At 39.5% G+C, this 21200-nt stretch overlaps 1 protein-coding gene across 3 annotated transcripts in view; it reads right to left on the reverse strand.

Moving 5' to 3' along the window:
* Positions 1 to 301: 301 nt before the first annotated feature.
* Positions 302 to 21200, reverse strand: part of LOC150078005 (teneurin-m-like) — a 401155-nt gene continuing 380256 nt past the window's right edge. For all 3 annotated transcript variants that reach the window (XM_090385355.1, XM_090385357.1, XM_090385358.1), the window contains 7 exons: positions 21023 to 21180; positions 19526 to 20570; positions 12699 to 12964; positions 11401 to 11709; positions 7302 to 8904; positions 4952 to 5838; positions 302 to 1047 (listed from right to left, as the gene is read on the reverse strand). In XM_090385355.1, the coding sequence (XP_090241481.1) occupies positions 4988 to 5838; positions 7302 to 8904; positions 11401 to 11709; positions 12699 to 12964; positions 19526 to 20570; positions 21023 to 21180 (4232 nt within the window). In that variant the 3' untranslated portion in view covers positions 302 to 1047; positions 4952 to 4987. The remainder of the gene's footprint in view (positions 1048 to 4951; positions 5839 to 7301; positions 8905 to 11400; positions 11710 to 12698; positions 12965 to 19525; positions 20571 to 21022; positions 21181 to 21200) is intronic.

Below are 21200 nucleotides of genomic sequence, written 5' to 3' on the forward strand. Positions count from 1 at the left end.
GCACTATGCTCTACCTGGGAAGTTGGATAGACACAAACCACACTTGGAGTGATGTATAAATATTATATTTGTGCTCTATAGGCCGTCGTACCTCAAACAACCACCTTAGTGGCGGATGAGGTCATTAATTCACACAATGCTCAGTTGGAAAAAACTTGACCTGTTATTAAAAATAACAACCAGGAAACCTTTTATACATTCTCTGAAAGAAACTTCCACATACCATACAAGCAGTATTAACACTGCATCGTAAAGAAGTTAATAATATAAGACAGAACCACTTCATTGAAGATTCCTGGGAATCAAAAAAGACACACCATTGGCATTGAACCCGATTTCCGGATGTAACCCGGATTCGAAACACTTTCCACTCACGCACACACACACTTTTTTTCTCTTTCATTCTCTCGAGTACATTTTCAGCCTACAATCACGTCACGTGATCGGCTTTAAGCAGTTCACCAGTGTCCTCGCGTTTTATATTTTTTTTTCCTAGATTGTTCTACAAACCCTGTTTAGAAAGAATAGCAGTCTTTTGTACAGCTATGAGTCCATGGGGAAAGAGCACAATGTTCTCAGAAAGTTGAGCACATTATCACCACTGGTATGCATGTGATTTGTCTTTAAGAAGGCATGAAAGTAGCAGGCATTTCCATCGATCCTTCACATCAGTCTTCGAGGCAAGGCGCTGATCTTTGCCACAAACACAAACTCTGTGCAGAATAGAGATGCTCAGCAACTCGACAGGAATTCGGTTTAAGATTTTTCGGCTGGAAAATAATCACCGACGAAAAAGACAACGAAGGGTCGAGCAGGCATGTTTTTCAACTGTCTTTTTTCAGTAAATATCCAGCAGGGACGTATATGGCAGAAAAAACATGTAACACCAAACAAAGATTTAAAAAAAAAAGAGAGAAAGAGAATTACATCGGTCAGAGGTCAACAGGTTATAGTTGCGGTGGACGGAGAGGCATGAGTACTGAGGCATGCAGTGCTTCCGGCATCAGTCCAAGCGACTGTAAATTTGGCATTTTTGGCAAAATGTATCTAGAGGGGAAGAAAAAAGGAAAAATTACATAAATATTAGATTATGACTGAATATAAACAGCATTATCTTTCAGAGGTTTCTTATTTCAAAACTTAAATAGACTTCTAAGAAACTTTATCCCAATAAAAGTAAATATTAATTAAAAAAAATACCACTTTAGTCAGGTGTAACTCGTGGTAGCTAAGAAATCAAAGATTAATAAGAAAAAAATATATTTACTTAAGACATAATATACACTTCTGTTTGTTTGTTCCTTTTTAAAATAATGTTGAAAATCCTGTTATCTTAACTTGATATTATTTTGAAATTGTTAAGTTCTGCAGATATTATTTCAAACACGTTAATTTAATTATTTTCTGCCTGTCTTGCTTGAACGACACACTCTACTGAAAGGACTTTTGCAGAGCGAAACGTTAAGCTTCCAACATTCTTGGTGGTAAATTAAAAAAAATCGAATTCCAAGGTAAAACTTCTAACTTGTTGAGGTTCACTTTTGTACGAGTGAGGCAAGTTGCGATTGTAACAAAACATGGAACAAAACTGTTATTTACTTAAATTTGTTCACTCCGTTTTTATCCAATCGTAGCCGCCACGATTGGACAAAATGGTTGTCATCTAACTCATTTAGCTATGAAGAAAGGAGTACCACAAGAATCTCTTTTGTACCATTGTTTTTGTCTCTCCTTTATGCTACATCACTGAAGTAGTTTCATTGGTTAGTCTCAACTTATCGTATGGAAAAAGTGAAGATCAACTCACTACAATTATTGTCATTCGCGTACTTTGCAGTTCTCAGGGTAAATAATATGTCCCATTGATCATTTAATATCCCAGTTTCTCAAAACGATTATTTGTACGCAGTTCACTCTATACCATGCACTACTGTAACTCGCTGTACGTAGTATTGTCGATATGTTACTTATCACGTGATTATCACAACGGTATCCCAATTTTGTGGCCTCCTCAGAGTCAGATCCTAACCCCATCGAACATCTTTGGGACGAAATGGAACGTTAGCTTCGGGCCAGGCTAACATGCTCGCAATAAGTAGCAAGAAAATTGACCTTGAACGAAGAATGGACCAAAACACCTCCTTCCTCTTGTCAGAAATTGGTTCGGAGTCTACCAAAGAATACAGTGCGCAATTAAGGTCAAACATTACTAAGTATTTTATAAATAAAAGGTTCTTTGAAGCATGCAAGTGTTGGGTTACGTTTGGCAATATAGTGTATATGTATGTATTTTTTTATGAAAACCCCAAAAACGAAATGTATTAGAACCTATAGCACTTAGTACCATTATGGGTTGAAGGTTGAGAAGATGAAAGAAGATACTTGTTGACATTAAACTTGAACTTCTGTAGATTGTATTCAGGAAATACGTAAGAAGGAAGTTGTTCCAGAAAACGGAAGTGAAGGAATCAATGAGGAAGAAGAAACGTTGATTTGGCGAGTTTTAAGTTGGACAGTAATGGGATTCTGACTAGTTGCGGCACGTGTTCGGATTGCTTTGGAAGAGAAAGCAGGAATTATAGAAGCCATTTCAGAAGGTGCCCATGGAAGTTTCTATATAGAAGGCATGTAGCAGAAACAGAACGTCTATGAGACTGTTAGAGTTGGGTTGTCAATTAACTTGACTGCCCACTTGAATGTAGTCTAGAAGCCTGAGGGAGGTTATGAGTCACCTCCCCACATATGGGAACAATATTCCATGGTAAGATGGATTTGTGATTTGTACAACGTGAAGAGCTGTTTGGAAGAAAGGTAACGCCGAGGGAGCGAAAGAGAAAACTCAGTTTTTAGATGCAGAAGAAGCAATACTTGTTATGTGCTTATGCAAAACGAAATTAAAAGTCAGGGTAATCCCTAATAGAAATATGTGATCTTGTCTAGAAATCTCAGTGTCATCGAAGATAAGCACAAGAGTAGAAGAATCCGTTTTTATAAGACAGGACTGAGTTTTAGGGGAACTGAAAACAACTAAGTTATCTTTGTCCTGCTGAAGAGAAAGAACTATATCTGGAGATCAGCATTTATAGAACTGGTGGTGGATATTCTACAAGTTAAAGCTGGTTGTGCAGATCAATGTGTTTCTCGAACTGGAAGGTTGAATGCAATGTGCTTTTATCAGCAGGATTTTCGGTCAATGGAAGAAGATCATTGATGTACAAAAGGAAAAGAGTGGGAGAAAAACTATTAATAACTGTAATATAACTATCATATTTTAGCTGAACTTCTGCAGTCAGTTTGATAAATAAATGTGTTATAGGAATAAATAAATAGGTTATGCACATACTTGTAAAACACATATTTTGGAATAGTATCGATTACATCTTAATCCGGAATGAGTAATACGTTCATTAAAAAAGTAATGGGGAATATTCATTAGCTGGTTTCATTCACTGTAGCAGGCTTGCCTAGCTAAAACTCAGCTTTTTATATAAAAAAAGTATAAACTTCCATATTAGATAATATATTAAATATTTAATTAAAGCTCTATCACATTAACACACCTATTTGAAAACCGATATGAACAGATTATAAGCAGTGAAGAAATTACAGACAGAAATTTTGAGAAATTAAATAAAAATAATAAATATCGATTGTCGAAAAGTTTATATATTCTTTCTTTATAAACTTTGTTTTTCTACACTCACTGAAAGAAAAAAATTAGAAACCTTTATTCAATATCCAGTAAAGACATCTTTTTCTCGAATTATAGCCCGTACATGAAGTTGCATGGCTTCCACCAGCTGCCTGAAGGAGTCTAGCTCCAGGTCTCACCATTCTTCAATCATGATATTTGCCAGCTGCTGTATTATGGCCCTTAGAGAACTGTGAAGCCGAACTGCCCTTTCGAGCATATCCCAGGTGTTGCATTCAGATCTGGAGAATTAGCGGGCCAGGAAAAATGTTGGAAATCTTGGGAATGTTTCTCAAATCATTCAAATCCAATTTTTGCTCAGTGGATAGTTGTGTCGTCGTCTTGAAAGAATTTATCTCGGTCAGAGTAAAAATGAAGCACTGCAGAACAAAGTTGGTTCGATACGATAGATAGATATTCATTGGACGTAATAAATGACCTTCCAACGGTATGAGTGGACCAATCCGTACCAACAGAACTTACCTGCATACCACGATACTACCTCCAGCCACTTGAGTACTGGGCACGCGATAGTCTGGATACATGCGGTTCACGCCACACTTTCATCTTGCCATTGGTACAGAAAAGTGTAAATCGATTCTTCACGCCATACTGTTTCACAGTCGAGTCTTGGAGTTAGCGACACCACTCCAGTCGAATCTTTCGATTTCTTTCGAATTTTTAAATTAGCTTAATAGTTCGGTTGGAAATGAGTCTTTCTTTGGCGAAATTGAAGTTTTCAGTCATTGGCTACATATTGGACTTTTACTTTAACGAACAAGTCGCTTTAAGTCCCTGTGGTCTCGTTCTTGGAGTACCGAATTTCTGCTGCAATTATTCCTTTCAGAGCTTCTTCTCCTATCGTCTTCCACTCATTGTGTACTATTGACATGGCTGCTTTTGACACACTGGTGATTTCCTTTGTTTTCTCAATTACTATTGTTAATAAACGTGCCCCAACAAGAATATCTTTCTGATAATCGGAAATATTACCTGTCTTCACCATTACAAGACTAAAAAGCACCATAAAAGTGTGCGTACGGTTGTTATCTGATACCATATGATAACTGACATTTGCATAATGTACCTTTAATTATCGTTTGATTCCAGTTGCAAAAGGTTTCTAATTTTTGGGGTAGTGAGTGCAGTTAGTGGGACTACATATAACTCAGAGCTTAATCCGAATTAATTCACGAATGATTTACGTTCAAAATATAACCAGAATTTATTCAATAAGTTTATAGCAGTCAGAAGTCTTACCTGCAATAAATTTTCTTCCTTCTGTGGATTTTAGGCTTAAGGTTTTTCTGGACTCTCTTTTTGAAAGATCACTGTTGTTGGGTCGTCTGCGAGTTGGGGATATTTGTGTATGTCGTGAGCGTCCGTAGAAAAGTAACTTCCCACTACACCTATGGCCATTAACTCTTCTTTTTCTGTTTTTGTCCATTCGAGAGAACCCCGTTGACCACTACGTACTAATTCAATTTCTTGTTGCCACGCTTCTTCGATGGCACGTTTTCTTGTTTGTTGGAGTAACCTCTGTCGTTCTTGTTCTAGCGTGGTTCCGTATCGGATGTTTAACAAAACACTTGGACTGTGCATTTTCAAGTCCACCTGACCACTTTTCACGACTACGTTCGCTGTATCTACGGGGTGCATGGTAACATTGAACATCGTTCCCAGTCTCTGTAGCTGATCCCAATCCTCCTGCATCTTCTTCAACTCTTCTTGAACAAAGAAAAACGAATCCTGTCCGTGGAGGGAAAAATGGAGGTCAACCATGTGGGTCTCGTTAAACACAGAGGTCATGACATCGCGAAGGATCGGACTGGCCTCGTTCACTACGTGCACGATGGCTTTGTTATGTTGTTGGGAAAGAAGGATTCCATCCCCTAACACCGATGGTAGATTTGACACCTCTGAGTACATGCTGTTTAAAAACGATTTGTGCCCGCAGATTTCGGTTCTCGGCACGGTACTAAAACGCGAAAACTCACGCGCCACCACTTCGGCTGTACAGCTTAATCCGGAAATTACAGGAAGGCTTTGATGTAATGTCAATGTCTGCTCCAGGCGCTGTGTTAGAGTGGGTGTGGGGAGAACTTGATTCATGTCGAAACCAAGGAGAGCGAGCCACTCTGATATATCTGCACAGTAAGAAAAAAACATAACATATAAGAATGATTAAACAATTTTATTGGTCTAAAAATTCTATGTATCGTGAATATATTTTCTAATATTTTACACGAAGTAAAGCATAAGGAAGGTTCCATTTTCATCTTGAAAAGTATCAATTCTATCAATTCTTGAAAAGTATCAATTCTATGTAAAGGCTGGTTTGAATATCGGTGATCTCTCTCTCTTTCTGTTGATCTAAAGTCATCAATTTCGAATTACAATAATTCCAAATTGACGAGGGAGATAGAACAGCGATACCAGACCAGCCTTTACACATGCCGAAATATAAATCTTCAGCGGTAATTTGTATTTGGTCGAGAAATTTAAAGTGATAAAGTAGCAGTTATGGGACATAGTAGTGATATCATGGAGTTTCAAAAGGGCATGAATGTGAGAGCTCGTGCGTTGGATACTTTCAAATCGAAAATGGCACGTCTTGTCAGTTGTTCACGGCTCACTTTGGTTAAGGTGTACAAATCCACCTCCTGCCGACAGAACTGTAAAGGATTATGCAAGGTGTTCGTGAAGAGAGAGACGGTGCATTGCGTTTGTACGGGCTCAACGGGCAGGTCTCTGTGCAAGCGTTCACACCACATTACAATATCCCAAATGAATATGCGCCGCACACTCAGATGTATGGAGTTCCCATAACAGACGACTCAAGAGACACCCTCTCCTTACAGCTGATCGTTGACGACGAATGCTATGGTATCATTCACAACGCTGATTGGACACTGAAGAGACCGGCAACCAACGGTCCAACGTATGGACCAACGCTTCACTGGTGAGAGCTACCGGCAGTTCTTAGGGGATCATGTCATGTACACTCTGCCATGTTTCATTTTTTCCCGGACAGAAATGGGATCTTTCAAGACAATAATGCATCGTGTCATCGGGCCCACACGAGTGGTTCGCCACAGTGAAAATATCAACCATCTTGATTGGCCTCCAAATTCGCTTGACCTCAGTCCAATTGACCTCCAGTGGGATGTTTTGGAACGGGAAGTGAGCCTCATGGACACGCAAATCCGACACTGTGGAAAACCTTGAAGCCATTCCTAAGTGTAGTCAATGGTGTAGTCCTAGGCGTTGTGAATTCCTAGGTGAATAGAATAAATTATCTGTGCGAACGGTGTCCTAACACGGTATTAGGTAGGTGGTCATAATTCAGTGATCATTGAGTGTAAAGTATAAGTAATTAGAATTCACCTTGATGGATGCTCTCCTGGGAGATAAGAACTCGTTCAAAGGTAATGTATTTTAAACTTTCAAAGCATGTATATTGGTACAAAATTTGTAATGACTTCTGTAAATTTACATGGATTGATAATCAAATTAGAAATTTGTGTCCTAGTTAAAACACAGTATTAAAATATAGCATTGATGTATTATGTACTTAGTAGTTTGATGACCGAATTGCATGCAAACTCACCTGTTAAATGGTTATCCACGTCCGTGTTAACATTAATTGGATCATTATTGTTAAAACGATAAACGTGGATGTTATAAGGCCACTTTAATAATTCTGGAAATTCCTCCCATCTTGGAGTCAACCACTGTGGTCCCTGAGGATCGTACACTTTCCCGTGAAAAAAGATTAATTTTGTCAATGGATCGCGAATACCTCCACGAAAATCCAGCGGTAAATAGAAAGTTGGATTCGTGTCCACCATAACTTTACCAAAGGGCGTTCTTCTTATCTCTTTGAGTACAACAGCCTCTGGTGTAAAGATGGCCTGAGGTGTTCCAACGTGATCAGTAACAATATAATACTTGATTGTATCCGTGTATATATAAATAAGATGATCGTTGGTGTCATACAAAAGAGAAAATGTCATCTTTTCTTTAGGCAAATGTACATGAGTCACTTGCAGAGGATTTCTAGTGTTGGAATAGAAGAATTGAGTGATATTCCCACGATGGTCCTTCCTGGCACAGAGCCTCTCGTTTGAGTCGTAATAGTAGTTGACCTCGTAGTGATTTGCCTGGAATGCGTGCATTAGTTGGCCCTTGGCATTAAAGGTAAATTTTTCTTCTCCCCTTTGAACCACAAATCCTCTGGCATCGATGGAGTACATATGAATATCGTTGTAGCCAATTAGCCGATTTCCATCGTCGTATCGCATAGATACTTGAAGTAAACCTTCGGAGATGCTCTTCATATTCCCATTGACATCGTACATGAACCTCCACTTACGAGGTCCTGTCACCTCTTCCAGAAAACCATCAGCAGTATAAGTATAGTTTACCGACAACATGACTCCATCTTTACCAATTTTTGTGTTGGTCAGTTTGACTCTGCTGTTATTATCATATTGCAGACTCAATGAATAGATCTCCTTGTTCCATAAAGTAACAGATAGCATTGTCATTCTTCCATACGCATCTAACGCTATTGTTTTCGAATAATGTCTCATTTCGTCTTGTATAAAGATACTGTTGATCTTTGGCCTATGCACGAGAAATTGTTGTATCTGTTCCAAGATACCAGACTGCCCATTGTACCTGTATCTACTTTCTGGGATTATTTTTCCATTGATCTCCGATTCAACCGTAGTAATCTGATTCTCATGACGAAAACGGAACTTGGAATTACTAAATCCTCCTCTTCCTCCGAATCGTATCCTCTCTTCCTTCAATAGTGTTCCGTGATACCTATAGTCCACCCGGATATCGGCATCCTGGAGAGTTTTCAAAGTACTTTTAACCAGGGTCTTCTTATCGTAATAAGCGAAGTCTGTTCTTTCTCTTCCACAGAAGATGATTTGTAGTTTCCCGCTGTCATCGTAAATATACACCACTCGACCTTTGTTTTCCGGATACAATTTAGCAAGCACTTGGCCCCGATCATTGAAGTGCAGTACATAAGGATTCCTAACTCCTGGAGCTAAGTACAACAGCTTGTAAAATCCTAGAGATGTTTGAGTAGCAATTTCATGTTTATGTCCATTTGGAGTGATCACTGCTTGAAGACTTCCAGCATTGTCGTACTGCAGGAGATAGCGGCTGCCACTTGGAAGGATTACTTCGCTTGGCTATAAAAAAGAAAAATATTATTAGAGAAAGTTGTACAAGTTATAGATTTTTCATCAATAAAACTTAATTTTTGTTTACTGGTTTACATCAATGAATTTTAACTCCAAAGTCCTTTTTAATTACTCTAAGTTTACTCAAAGTGTCCTCACAAGATGATGAATAATTCACTCCTTTTCATATAAAGTAGCGTTGAGGATTTCTAAGCATCCAATAACTCTAGGATTACAATATAATCCACCGATTAACATAACATGAGATCAACCGCAACGAAAAGTGCTTTATAAATTCTTCAGATTGTATTTTAATCCTATTAACAAATAATAAAATCCTCCCATTATTAAAGATAATCCCTTTAGGAAATTTTAAGAAGTGGAGAAAATGAAGCGACACTTATTTTATGCCACGACAAGGATGAACTCTACCATTTTGTGACTTCGGCACTGCGTGTCACTCCTCATTTAATGCTTTAACATGTTTCGATGTACCAAAGACTGGGCTTTGAGATTTCCTCCATTTAAAGTTTCAAAAGACTTAAAACAAACACAGATTAGAGAAAATGGAGATCTTTTATTTGATCTGGTATTTTATACAAATGGTAAAACTCCATTATCATTACTTCTAATGGATGGGACAACAAACAGATGGAATCGACAATTTGGATGGATCTAATAGCAAAAGTTAATAGATTTTCGCCAAGGTCATGAAGTCAGCACTCGAAGTTATTAGTTTATGGATGAAGTATTTTCCAAAGAGTTTGTAATCTCTATTAGATTAATTGATTTAAAATTAGCACCAAACCTTCTTTATTATTCTATTGATTTTTTTTTTATCAGAAGCTTGTTAATAGTCTATTGAAATGTTGGCATAAACAGTACATTTGGGTACCAAGAGAAAAACCTTAAGATTTACACAACAAGACAAGAGCCACACTTGTAAGCCTCTTTCTATTTTAAAGAAGAGGTTTACAAGCACACCTTGATGACCTAGAAGAGAGCTCAATATAAAATTTCATAAAAATCCATCTGCAGGGTGTTGAGTTGTTACATACAGAAGGACAAAGAAATAATACGAAGGTTGATCATTTAATTCATGGACTGGTGCAAGATTTTATGTTTATAGCGCGAACTTTCCATAACTGCCGCTAGAGGCGCTCTGCCTGATCGCTACTGAGCAGATTGTGTGCACATGCCAGTACTTGTCGAGCTAGTATTGTGTGAAGTGTGTTTTTTATCCACGTGTCACTGTCAATTGTTTTGAAGCAAGGACGGCCATATTCCGATGTAACCGAACTTTACGGTGTGGAATGGTTTCTCCATCAAGACAATAACAGGCACGCTAATATTGTGCAGGCAGTGATCACTGCCACAGGTGCAAAGATTCTGCCACATCCCTCTTATTCAGCGGACTTAGCCCCGTGTGATTTCTTCCTGTTTCCACGTCTGAAGAAAGCTCTGAAAGGCAGACGTTTCGCGTCCGACACAACGATGCTCGCAGAGTCACAACGGAAGTGCGTAAGGTTCAAGGGGAGAGTATTTCGAGAAGGAGAAATCCACAGAAGATTCAGATGATGACAATTAAGATAAGATTTTGCACTAGTCCGCGAATTAAATGATCTCCCCTCGTAATTGTCGGATTTATAGTTGTCCGATTTTAATGAAATTCAGAAAAAAACTTTCTAAAAGAGTCAAATTTAAAATTTAAAAAATCCATCCACTAGTAGTCGAGTTATTACATTCGGACAGACGAAAGAAAAATAATAATAGCTTAATTTCTATTCGTACGATTTTTATGACATTTAGAGGGCTCGAAAAATCTTTCTAAAAGAGTCAAATATGAAATTTCGTGAAAATCCATTCACTAAGAGTTCAGTTGTTACATGCGGACGGATTGACGGACAGACATGGTGAAGATGCATTAAAGTACCTCAAAAGACATGTAGTAAAAAACTTACACATCTTTATAATTGAAAATTTACTGTGGATCCTGGAAAGGGTCTGCCATCACTAAATAATAAACATATTGTGTATTTTTGAAGAAATAAGACAGTATGTTTAGAAATTCGAAGGGACCTACCCGGAATACGCTTGGGCATTATATTAGAATAATACAATCTACCCTTTAAATGATAACATACACAGGAAGTCAGATAAACACAGACTCCATTAAAGACAAACAAATAAAAAAAAATAGATATGTTGGATGAAAAAGGAAGTGATGTATAAAACGAAAAAACTGAAAATATCTGAAGAGACAATAAGGCAGATGGATAACCGAGTGACAGATAGATAAAACAAAAAAGGCACGGGAAGGACGTAAACAGAAACAAAGAAAACCAAGAGAAGATTTTCAGATTTCTTGAATATCTTCCTTTATTGTTTTCCTTCGACTCAGTTGGCTTCACCCCCAGCTCAACTGCATTGCATTAGTCTCCTATTTATGGCCCAGCCAGCATTAGAGATTGGATAAGAAAGGGAGGGATAAAAAGGGGCTCGTACCGTTCCTGTTGTCTTCTTGTCATACTTGTACATAATCCCATTACTGTCGGAGTAGCGTACTTCCACGAGACGACCCTCGATGTCAAAGTCGTAGCGACGAGACAACACTCCTCTCTTCCAGCTGGTTAGTCGGCCGAAACGGTCGTACTCCACGTGCACCGGAGTGACATTCTGGGCGGACTGCCATTGTACGGGGTGGTCACGGGTGTCGTAACGCGCCGTCACTAGCGGTGAATGTTTCCTGTCGTACACGGTCTCGGTATGTTGCTCCTTGTCGAATTCGGTCACAAAAAGGATGTCCCCGTTCACCTGAAAGAAGCAATAGTTGGTTTTGAGAGAAATGTTGGAAGGGATTTCTGTTAGGGATGGGGGTGGGGGAGGAAGAACGAAAACGGAACAGAACGCGGAAGTTCTATTGAAAATCCCCGGCTGAGTACGTATGCGGAGGTCCTACGACTTCGGAACAGTTCTTATTGTTGGAATGTTTCATCTCGTCTGCTTCGTGTCGGTTGTCGTCTGCTGCGACGCATTTAAATGTTGATTTCATTTCTAGCGCGTGTTTCATTGTTAACCAGCTATGACGCGTTGGAATTCAGTTCGTTTCTCATTCGCAGTCAGGTGAAGATTGCGCGTATATTTGCAGCGACACTTTTAGTGAAATTCTTCAATTGCTGACCTCGCGATCGGGATTTGATTTTAGTGTTTTCGTTTTAAAATAAAATGTCTTCCGCTGTTTTAATGGAAAACAGATTTAGAAAATAACAACGAGGAGAATTGGATTTATTAACAAATTTTGGCTATGTAGTGAAGTAAAGGACATTAAGAGCGATTGCAGAGTGGACAGTGGTTGAAGAATTAATTGGCGAAGATTTTTTGTAAGAATCTCGTAAAACTTTATGCGATGTAAACATAAAAACTAGAGTGAAATAAAAAGAGAAAGATAAAGGATAGTTATGAAAATGATATTAACAAAATAAGAGTAGATATACTCAATGACCGGATTTTGGCTCCACTACTCATGGGATTCAGTGTCCTGCCCATATAAATTTGTAAAATAAAAATAAAATATCGATTCTCCAATATTTTGGAGAATCCGAAATTATTAAAAATGGAGTCCGATTCTCCAATATTTTGGTAAGATAGGGTATAAATAAACAGGCATTATGAATTCGGATACGCACAGTATTTTATGGATTCCAAATTAGAATTTAAAGACATTATTAAAGACAAACAGCAGAACAATTATTAATATCCGAGTTATATTTCGATAAAATGAATTATTGTACAGAAAAACTGACCTTTAGTTTTCTCCCAACACGTGCCACTCTCCTCTCCTGTCCGGTTCCTTCTGTATAGACGTAGTAATGCCACTGGAAGCGCTGAACAATATCGTCACTCATTGTGATTTTCATGCTTGCAGGCACTGGAAAGGTTTCTCCAACGACCAGGCTATGGTCAGCCAAATCGGGGTAAGGGACGGTATCTATTTCCATTGAAGATGAGTCCGCATATGTCACACTTAGACTTCCATCCGAATATAAGATGAGTCGCTCTTCGGTGGAACCTACGCAGTAGAAGAAAATTGCCTTCACTGCTGTGGAAGGATTTTAAACAAGACAGGTATAATTGGAGACTTAAATTATCTTCATTATTGGCAAGATAAATCAGTGTGATCGCAGAATTACTAAATCACAATCATTAAAAAGTTATAAAAGTAATAGAGTAATTCTAAACAAAAAAAAAACCTGATATCTATTCCAACCTCAGTTCTACCCGGAGTTAATTTAATTTTCTGTGTGGCCTTTATTAAATTCTATTATTCTACACTGCTGAACAAAATTAACAGAACACATAGAAGCTCATGCAGCTTGCGAAAAACCGCGACAAAATGTAGTTCGGTGATGTACCATGACTAACGATGAAATGAGGGCATAGCGAGAAACTTCGGACAGGTATAAGAGACATTTATAGGGGTTGTATAAGAATTTCCAAAAAGATGGCATTACAGAAGTCGATACAAGATGCTCGAAAATATGGTCACATGACATCAGTACTGCGTATGATATACCTCCAACAGCTAAACAGGCCTGAACGCGGTCGATCATGCTCGATATAAGGGTTTCTATAAGATTTTGTGGCAACAAATCACATTCTTCCACCAGCACAGACCTTAGCTCACCAAGTGACCGAGGAGTTGGCTGTCGGCGTGCAATCGCCCCACACATGTTCGATCGGATTCAAGTCTGATGATCGTGCTGGCTACGACAGTCGTTGAATGTCTTCAGTTTCAAAATATTCCTCCACCACTTGAGCTCTATGTGCAGTGACGTTGTCATGCATGAAAAGAAAATCTGGGCCAAATGTACCCCTAAAAGTCGCACGTAGGGTTCGAGGATCTGTTCTCGGTACCTCTGCGCAGTTATGGTATCCTAACATAAACATGAAGAGAGGTGCGACGTTGATCATTATTCCGCCTCACACCAGAACACCGCCTCCACCATAAGTGTCCCTTTCTCTGATGTTGGAAGGATGATACCCATTCTTCGTTCTTTCAAGATGAAATAACATCTAGAATCTGTTTATAGGCTAAAACGGGACTCATCAGAGAACAGAACTGTACCCGATTTTTCAGGCTCCAATTCACATGTTCATGGCATCGGTTTCGACGAGCTCTGCGATGGTTTGGGGTTAATGGGATGCAAACCACTGACTTTCTTTCGTAGATTCCTCTTGAATTGAGATTTCTTAACACAATCTGGTTGAAAATGTTTTCACCTTGTAGTCGCAGCAACCTCAAGAGACAGTTGGTGACATGCCATCGTAGGGTTCCGTATTGCTGTTAGAGCCAGATACCTGTCTGTTCTGGTTGAGATAGCCCAAGGGCGACCTTGGCCAGCTCTTCCTTTAGTGGTTCCTCTCTCCTGAAATTTCTTCCATAGTGCCGAGACGATACTGCGTGGCACGTTAAACCAACGTGCCACCTTCGCCTGCAACTGCCCGGCTTCAAGTCATCCAACGGCCAGCCATCTCAAAGAATCATCTAAATGACAATGATTTTTCATCCTGAGTACTGGAGATATGGCTATTCCACTGAGCAAGACAAAAAAAGGGAATGAATGGCTTCAACCCGCGTTTAATAGGCATGAATAATTTGCATAATGTGCAGCTCTGTAAGGTGATAGATCGATTTCTATCGGATACTCGGAATTTGCATGCCAGGATGCCCATTATATCAAATATTTGCCTTCGGCGACACTATTCTCAATAAAATATCCATGAAAAACATTTTTTTCTGTTAATTTTGTCGAGCTGTGTTTTGCCTTTTTAACGTAGCGTTGAAATTAGCGCAGCCGGCTTATTCCTATGAAATCATTGTATGGCAATGATTTCGTAGGGATACAATTCGTAGGAAAACGCGATTGTATTTACTTAATTCCTAGAGTAATGGAGAAAACAATTAACTGATAGCCCCTATTCTGTTTTGAACTCTTCCACTTGACATCGATTTATGGATTCTGCCAATGTCGATTCATTGGATTTTCACTTACGTCACTGAAAATAACCACAAATCATATGGAGAAAAGTTAAGCAGTTGCTCTTCTAATAAAACTATGTCATTTTGGAGCTGCATACAAGTGCCTCATCTCCTTGGCGATGTTAATGAGGTCATTATTATTTCACTGGATAAGTGAAATGGTTAATGAAATGGTTAGTGAAATGGTTTCACTGGTTAATGAGGTCATAGATTATTTCACTGGAAAAGCATTGATATCTTCCCAGTCTATAAGTGCAAATCTCCGTGATGGGTAATTTTGACTCCATTGGTGAGAAAGGTTATCGAATTCGTGGTTAAGGATATGTTACATTAAGGAATGATATCTTTAATGAATCACTTTATGGGTTCCTGAAGGAGAGGTCTCACCTACCAATCTAGTTAATTCTTACGATTATGTCAGGAAACAGTTGGATGCAAGAAACAACTTTGATATTATTTACCTTAGCTTTAATAAAGTTTTTGACATCTGGTTTCCCCAAGAAAGGTTATCATGTGAACTGGAGCGAATTAGGATTATTGGTAAGCTCCTTTGTTGGATCAGAAGCTGGCTAAAAGACATGAGACAGAGCGTCGCCATGTAAACTCCTTCAGTGATCAATATTAGCACCAATTCTGTTTCGCATATTCCTTAATGACATTGATGAAGTTGTCAAAGGTTTTGATGATTTTAAGGTAGGAAGGGTGGTTATTCTGTCATTCTATTTGCGAGACCCAGAACTAGGTCATTTTGCTTCAAAACACGACTTAAGTTGGTTGCACAAATGGTTTGAAAAATGGCAATTGAAGTTTAACTTCTAAACGTTATTTGTAAGGCATGGGAAGAGAAGTTAAAAGTTATTTAGTGGAAAGGAGTTAGGGGCTGCAATTCGCTCAGAGCATATGGTATTCTCTCTATGATATATAAAAGGATGTTATTATTCCTATGTATAAGACGACTTTGAGACCGCGTTTAGAATTTGTGTTCAGGTCTGGAGGTCACAGTTGAAGAAAGGCATAGGGCTTCTGGAAAGGTTCAAAAAAGGGCAAAATATTGGTAAAAGGTACTAATCAGTATCCATATAATGGTTTAGAAGGTGGTACTGCAAAGTTTTACAGACATCCCAGCGGGGAGTGATGCAAGAAGCAAAAAAAATCAGCTTACTTGCATTTCGCCATTATAATATAAACTTCTCAACTAGTTGTAATACTTAAAGGTTTCGTCCTTTCAGTTACTCATTCCACTTGTACAAGCATATCTTTCACTGATCTTCTTATATTTAGAAAATGCACTATGTGTCATAAGTTTGGGACAGAAATACATTAATGTAAGTGGCTAAAACACTATTTTAATATAGTCTATATCTAAATCACAATTATAATTTAGTGTAGATACATCTCTATCCTTTAATACAGCAAAAAATCCATGCGACAAGCTTTCTAGCATTATTTGATGAGTTTCACCGAAAATATTCCTGCACTCCAACCAAGAAATCTTCAATCCAGCTTGTGAAATTAGCCTGCATAGTCGATTTCAAACGCGCCTCTCCCATTTATCCAACAGATGCCAGTGGGGTTTAGATCGGTTTGTTAGCTGCCATTCCAGTGCTATCACGTTCTCTTCAAATCAAACCATCGTACATTGAGCTTTATGGAAGGGAGAATTGTCCTGAAATTCTCCGTTTCGTAAAACGCAGTGGAAGGGAGTCTAGATTTTCCTTCGTTGTAAAATTCCAGCGGCCAAAGAAGTCGGGCACCGTCAAGAATATCACGGGGAGACAGTCGATTCATTCTACCATCTACAAACATCATCGGTCCAATGTCATAACATATCATTATCCGATGGTGTTCCAATGCTTTTCGATAACATAATGTAGACATTGTCCTCGAACTTCTGAAATACTGGTCTGTAAAAACGTGATCGACAGGCGACACCATTCTTTACTCGTTCACGATCACCCAACATCCCTTAAAGGTTCAACAATCTATCAAAATAAGTTTCTCCCTCTTCCTTCTTTGACACAACTCGGGTCTGCGCGGGTAGCACAGTGGTATCGTCACAGTCCTCCCCACATCGGGTGGAAAAGGCCCGGGGTTCGAATCCAGTCGATGACGCGAAGAACTTTAGTGGGCTTTTTTCACTCCGTGGCTGAGTTAGTCGGTCTCAGGCAAATCGACCATAGAACACACGAACTAACAGACATAAGATACACAGCACGGCAGATGAATTTCATTATTCGGGTGGCCTAAAAATAATAGTTTGACACAACTCTCGCAGTGGTTATAATCACCATCCTCCTATGTCATGTGTAAAGGGCCTGGGTTCAAATCCTGTCAACAACATGAGGAAGTTTTAGTGGCTTTTTGTCAGGCTGTGGCTTTAGTTAGTCCCTGGCAAGGGTAGCAATTTTTTTTAAGCCAGAAACTCAAGTCTTTCTTCCAGAAAACAAGAAAATCCAAACATAAATTACTAGGTCTTGTGAGCTACAGCTCGGGTAAAACGTAACTTAAAAGTATTTTGTTGTTGTTGTAGGCCATATTGGGCTGTATGGCTGTATATATTGTAAATTGAGTGTTTTGTGGTCGATTTTCCTTTGTCTGAACGAAAAAACCCGTGTTTCAGAGAGAGAGAGAGAAAAAAAAAACAGGCAACCCTCACCTAAGACAGTCTTTATTCTTCAAAGATTCCTTTCATCATTGTCGAAATTCGAATCCCGGCCTTTTCTACCCGGTGTGTGGAGGAAAGTGCTTATACACACTGTGCTACCCAAGAGGGCAGCTCTTTTTGTGTTTTTATTCTTTCACACCTAATATTTTGTGAAATACACTTCGCTCATTTGCATTTCCTGAAATTTACAGCATCCAGGAATTAAATCCAAACTTTCTTCTTCTTCTTCTTTGGTTCTTAGCTGGCAGCTGGGGGAGGCGGTTGGCCACGCAACCAGTATGCTGCTGTAGGTGCCGCAGGGTTTCGGACTTGCTCTGTGATGTTCTTCCATACCTTACGATCCATGGCTTCAGTCCTGGCCTGGTTAAGGTCGAGACGTCGGCTCTTCAAGTCATCTTCCACTTGCTTGGCCCACGTTTTCCTAGGCGCCGTCCGTTGGATGCTCCATTGGGTGGGTCGTTGTCTCCAAAGGAGTGTGGATGGTATTCTGTTCGTGCCCATTCTACATACGTGGCCAAACCATCTGAGCCTTCGCTTCTGGATTTGGTCGGCAATGGTTGGTTGCTGTTGGCATCTGGCGCGGATGGTATCATTAGTGATGCGGTCGCGAAGAGAGATGCCCAAGATCTGCCGCAGGCATCGCATTTGGAATACCTCAAGTTTGTTCAAATCTAACTTGAGACAAATCCATGTTTCCGATCCGTAAAGAAGAATGGGCAGGATCAAAGTCCGGAAGAGTCGGATTTTAGTCTTTGTGGAAATGTTGGTCCTCTTCCATAGACACCATTTGAGCGAGGCGAACGCAGTGGCCGCCTGTCCAATTCTGCTGTGGATTTCCATGGTGGATGCAACTTTCTTCTCCTGGACCAGCGACCCAAGGTATTTAAAGTCCTGCACTTGCTCGATCTGGACGCCTTCGAGATAGATGGTGGTTTGCGACCCATCTGTTGTCAGGGCCTTTGTCTCACCAGCATTGATCTTCAAACCGTATGGCCGGGCAATGCGGGCAATGTCGTAGAGGATGTCCGTGGCTTCAGCGTCGTTACCGGCAAGGATAGCACTATCATCAGCAAACATCAGGTCAGTCACATAGTGATCCTTGTCATAATCCAAACTTTATTTATCATTATTACCAAGTGGTGTTGTCCCATACTCATATACAAGATTGAAATATTGTCAGACACCCCACAACCCACATACAGAATTTCTTTGAATATGTGGGTGCCCAGATAACAGAAATTAGGATTTCCATTCAAAATTTCCAGACAGCAAATACACCAGACTCAATCTCAATTACCGTAGCGATATTCAATCAGAAACACGAACCACGCGACTCTGAATCTCTAAAGTGAACCGAATCCGACAAACCCTAAGGATGTAGATCTTAGACTGGCTGTTCCCCAGCTTCGCACTTTAACTAATTAGTCAACAGAGAACCGACTGTCATAGCAAGTCTGTAGCAAATCGTACAGACTTGTAATTTCCAACCTAATCCTGAACAGCTGAAGGTTTCATCACTGCAAGTCCTGCCACAGAAGTGTCATAGTCTCCAAACTGTTGTTCACAATCAATCTTCAACCCATCCACGGGTACTAGAACACAATAATTTCATTAGCTGTTCCTTGTGTCATTGCTACTAATCCATTCCATAGAAAACGGGGCACAGGTACTGGACTTTGGTGAATTCAACGCATCCTTAACTCTTCTTCCTCAGGATATACGAGATCTCGTAGTTCACATACACAAATATGGTAGAAGATAAAATACAGCCGAATTAAAAATTTATTAGTATAATTTTTCATAATAAATAATTTCCAGTACAAAAGCGCTAATTTAAATTTAAATTTGTAAAAAATTCAGTATCAATCTCCACCTTTAATAGAACAACAATAACGGAAAATGAAATGCACTTTAAGAAGGCTTACCTATCCTTGTAGTGACATCGGATCCTTTGATTAAGAGAGAAAGTGCACTTTTATCATTTCTGGTGACAGTCACAGATGCTCCTTTAGTGCTAAGATTGTACGACAACTTTATGGTCTCGCCACTAGGGGTAATCGCTTCGGTCAACCGTCCATATTCGTCAAAATCGTACACGTACGACCTACCAGAACTATCCGTTTTACTTCTAAGAAGACCAGTGCTGCTGTGATAATCAAAAATATTCTTGAAGTTATATGGAGTGGTAAAGCTCTGGAGCATGCGCATTCGTGACATCTCTAATCGACACTTGCCACCCTGAGTATTCTCGATCGTATTGACTTGATTACTGTAATCCCTAAGGATGTAGATCTTGTTACCTGCAGCATCAGTAACTGTGCTCAGTTTCCCAAAGCTCGTATTCACGTTGTAGGAGAACGTATACACGGTCTTTCCAGTCACGATATTCTTCGTAGCGATGTGTTGCCCGTGTCGATTGAAGATGTAAACCTCGTGAGTTTCCGGAGCATAGATTTCGAATTCGTTCAGTTCGTTGAGTTTTGGCAGAGATGAGGTGACCGAGCGAATTCTTAAATTTCCCTGGTCACATATGTGAAGGTTACCATCAGGAGTTACAGTGATGGAAGAGATGGTGTTTAACTTGGACGTCGCTGCCAAGAAGTGTTCCTCATTAAAACATCTACAAGTTTCGTCCAGACAGCTACACTTGGACTCTGCACCGGCGAATTTTGCTATCCTCCCATCACTCCCAATGATTCTAACTCTGTTGACCATCTGAGAATCGCTTTCGGCAACGTAGAGGTCACCACTAGGGGCAAACGCGATGCTTTGCGGAGATTCAAGGTAGAGATCGGTGGCGAGGTCACTTCTGTCGCGTCCCGGGGCTGGGGACGGACACTGGAGAGGTCTACCAGCTACTACCTTTAGACGTTTGTCTTGAGTTAACTTTAAAACCATATGATCGTCCAAGATGTGTAAGGATCCATCTAAAGGGTTCATAGCAAGCTCGGTGGGCCATCGTAGGTTAACCTGAGAGAGAAGGAAAACAAAATCTATTACCTAAAGATAAACTCCTCCAACAGAGATACTTAAAATAACTTCAAATTACTATTTTAGCTTTTATTAACTATTTATGACAAACTTACAACATTTTAAGTATCAATCGTATTTACAACACAGCTCTTGTGATTTTATACATCTAGAATAAATACTGTTTTATGAGACTACAAATGTGTAAATGCTCTTATTGGAGGAATTAAATATTTTATGGAGGCCATAACAGCTATGATAACCAGAATTTTGTGGCATTTACTGCTCCGAAACTTTTCCAATAGTGGATATACATAATGACGTAAAGTGGCACTTTTGAGAAGCAATATTCAGTTTTAAACCCGGTTTTATTCCACGTAGAGATTAAGTTTGCTGTTTGTCATACTCGTAAAAGTTGTACAATTACTGATTTGGCGAGAGAGGGACTTTACCTGGGATAAACTCACAATCCTTCCACAGGGAACTGGCTTCCAGTGGCTTTTATGGTAGTAATCTCCGATGATGGTATGAATAATTCCCTTTCTGTCAACCACCCTGATGTTCGTCCCATCAGCAATGAACATTTCGTTATTGGCTGATATAGCTATTCCTAATAACAGAGATAAAAAG

Source organism: Mastigoproctus giganteus, chromosome 11, assembly GCF_048544385.1.
Source record: "Mastigoproctus giganteus isolate SK-2022 chromosome 11, ASM4854438v1, whole genome shotgun sequence".
Classification (NCBI taxonomy): domain Eukaryota; kingdom Metazoa; phylum Arthropoda; class Arachnida; order Uropygi; family Thelyphonidae; genus Mastigoproctus; species Mastigoproctus giganteus.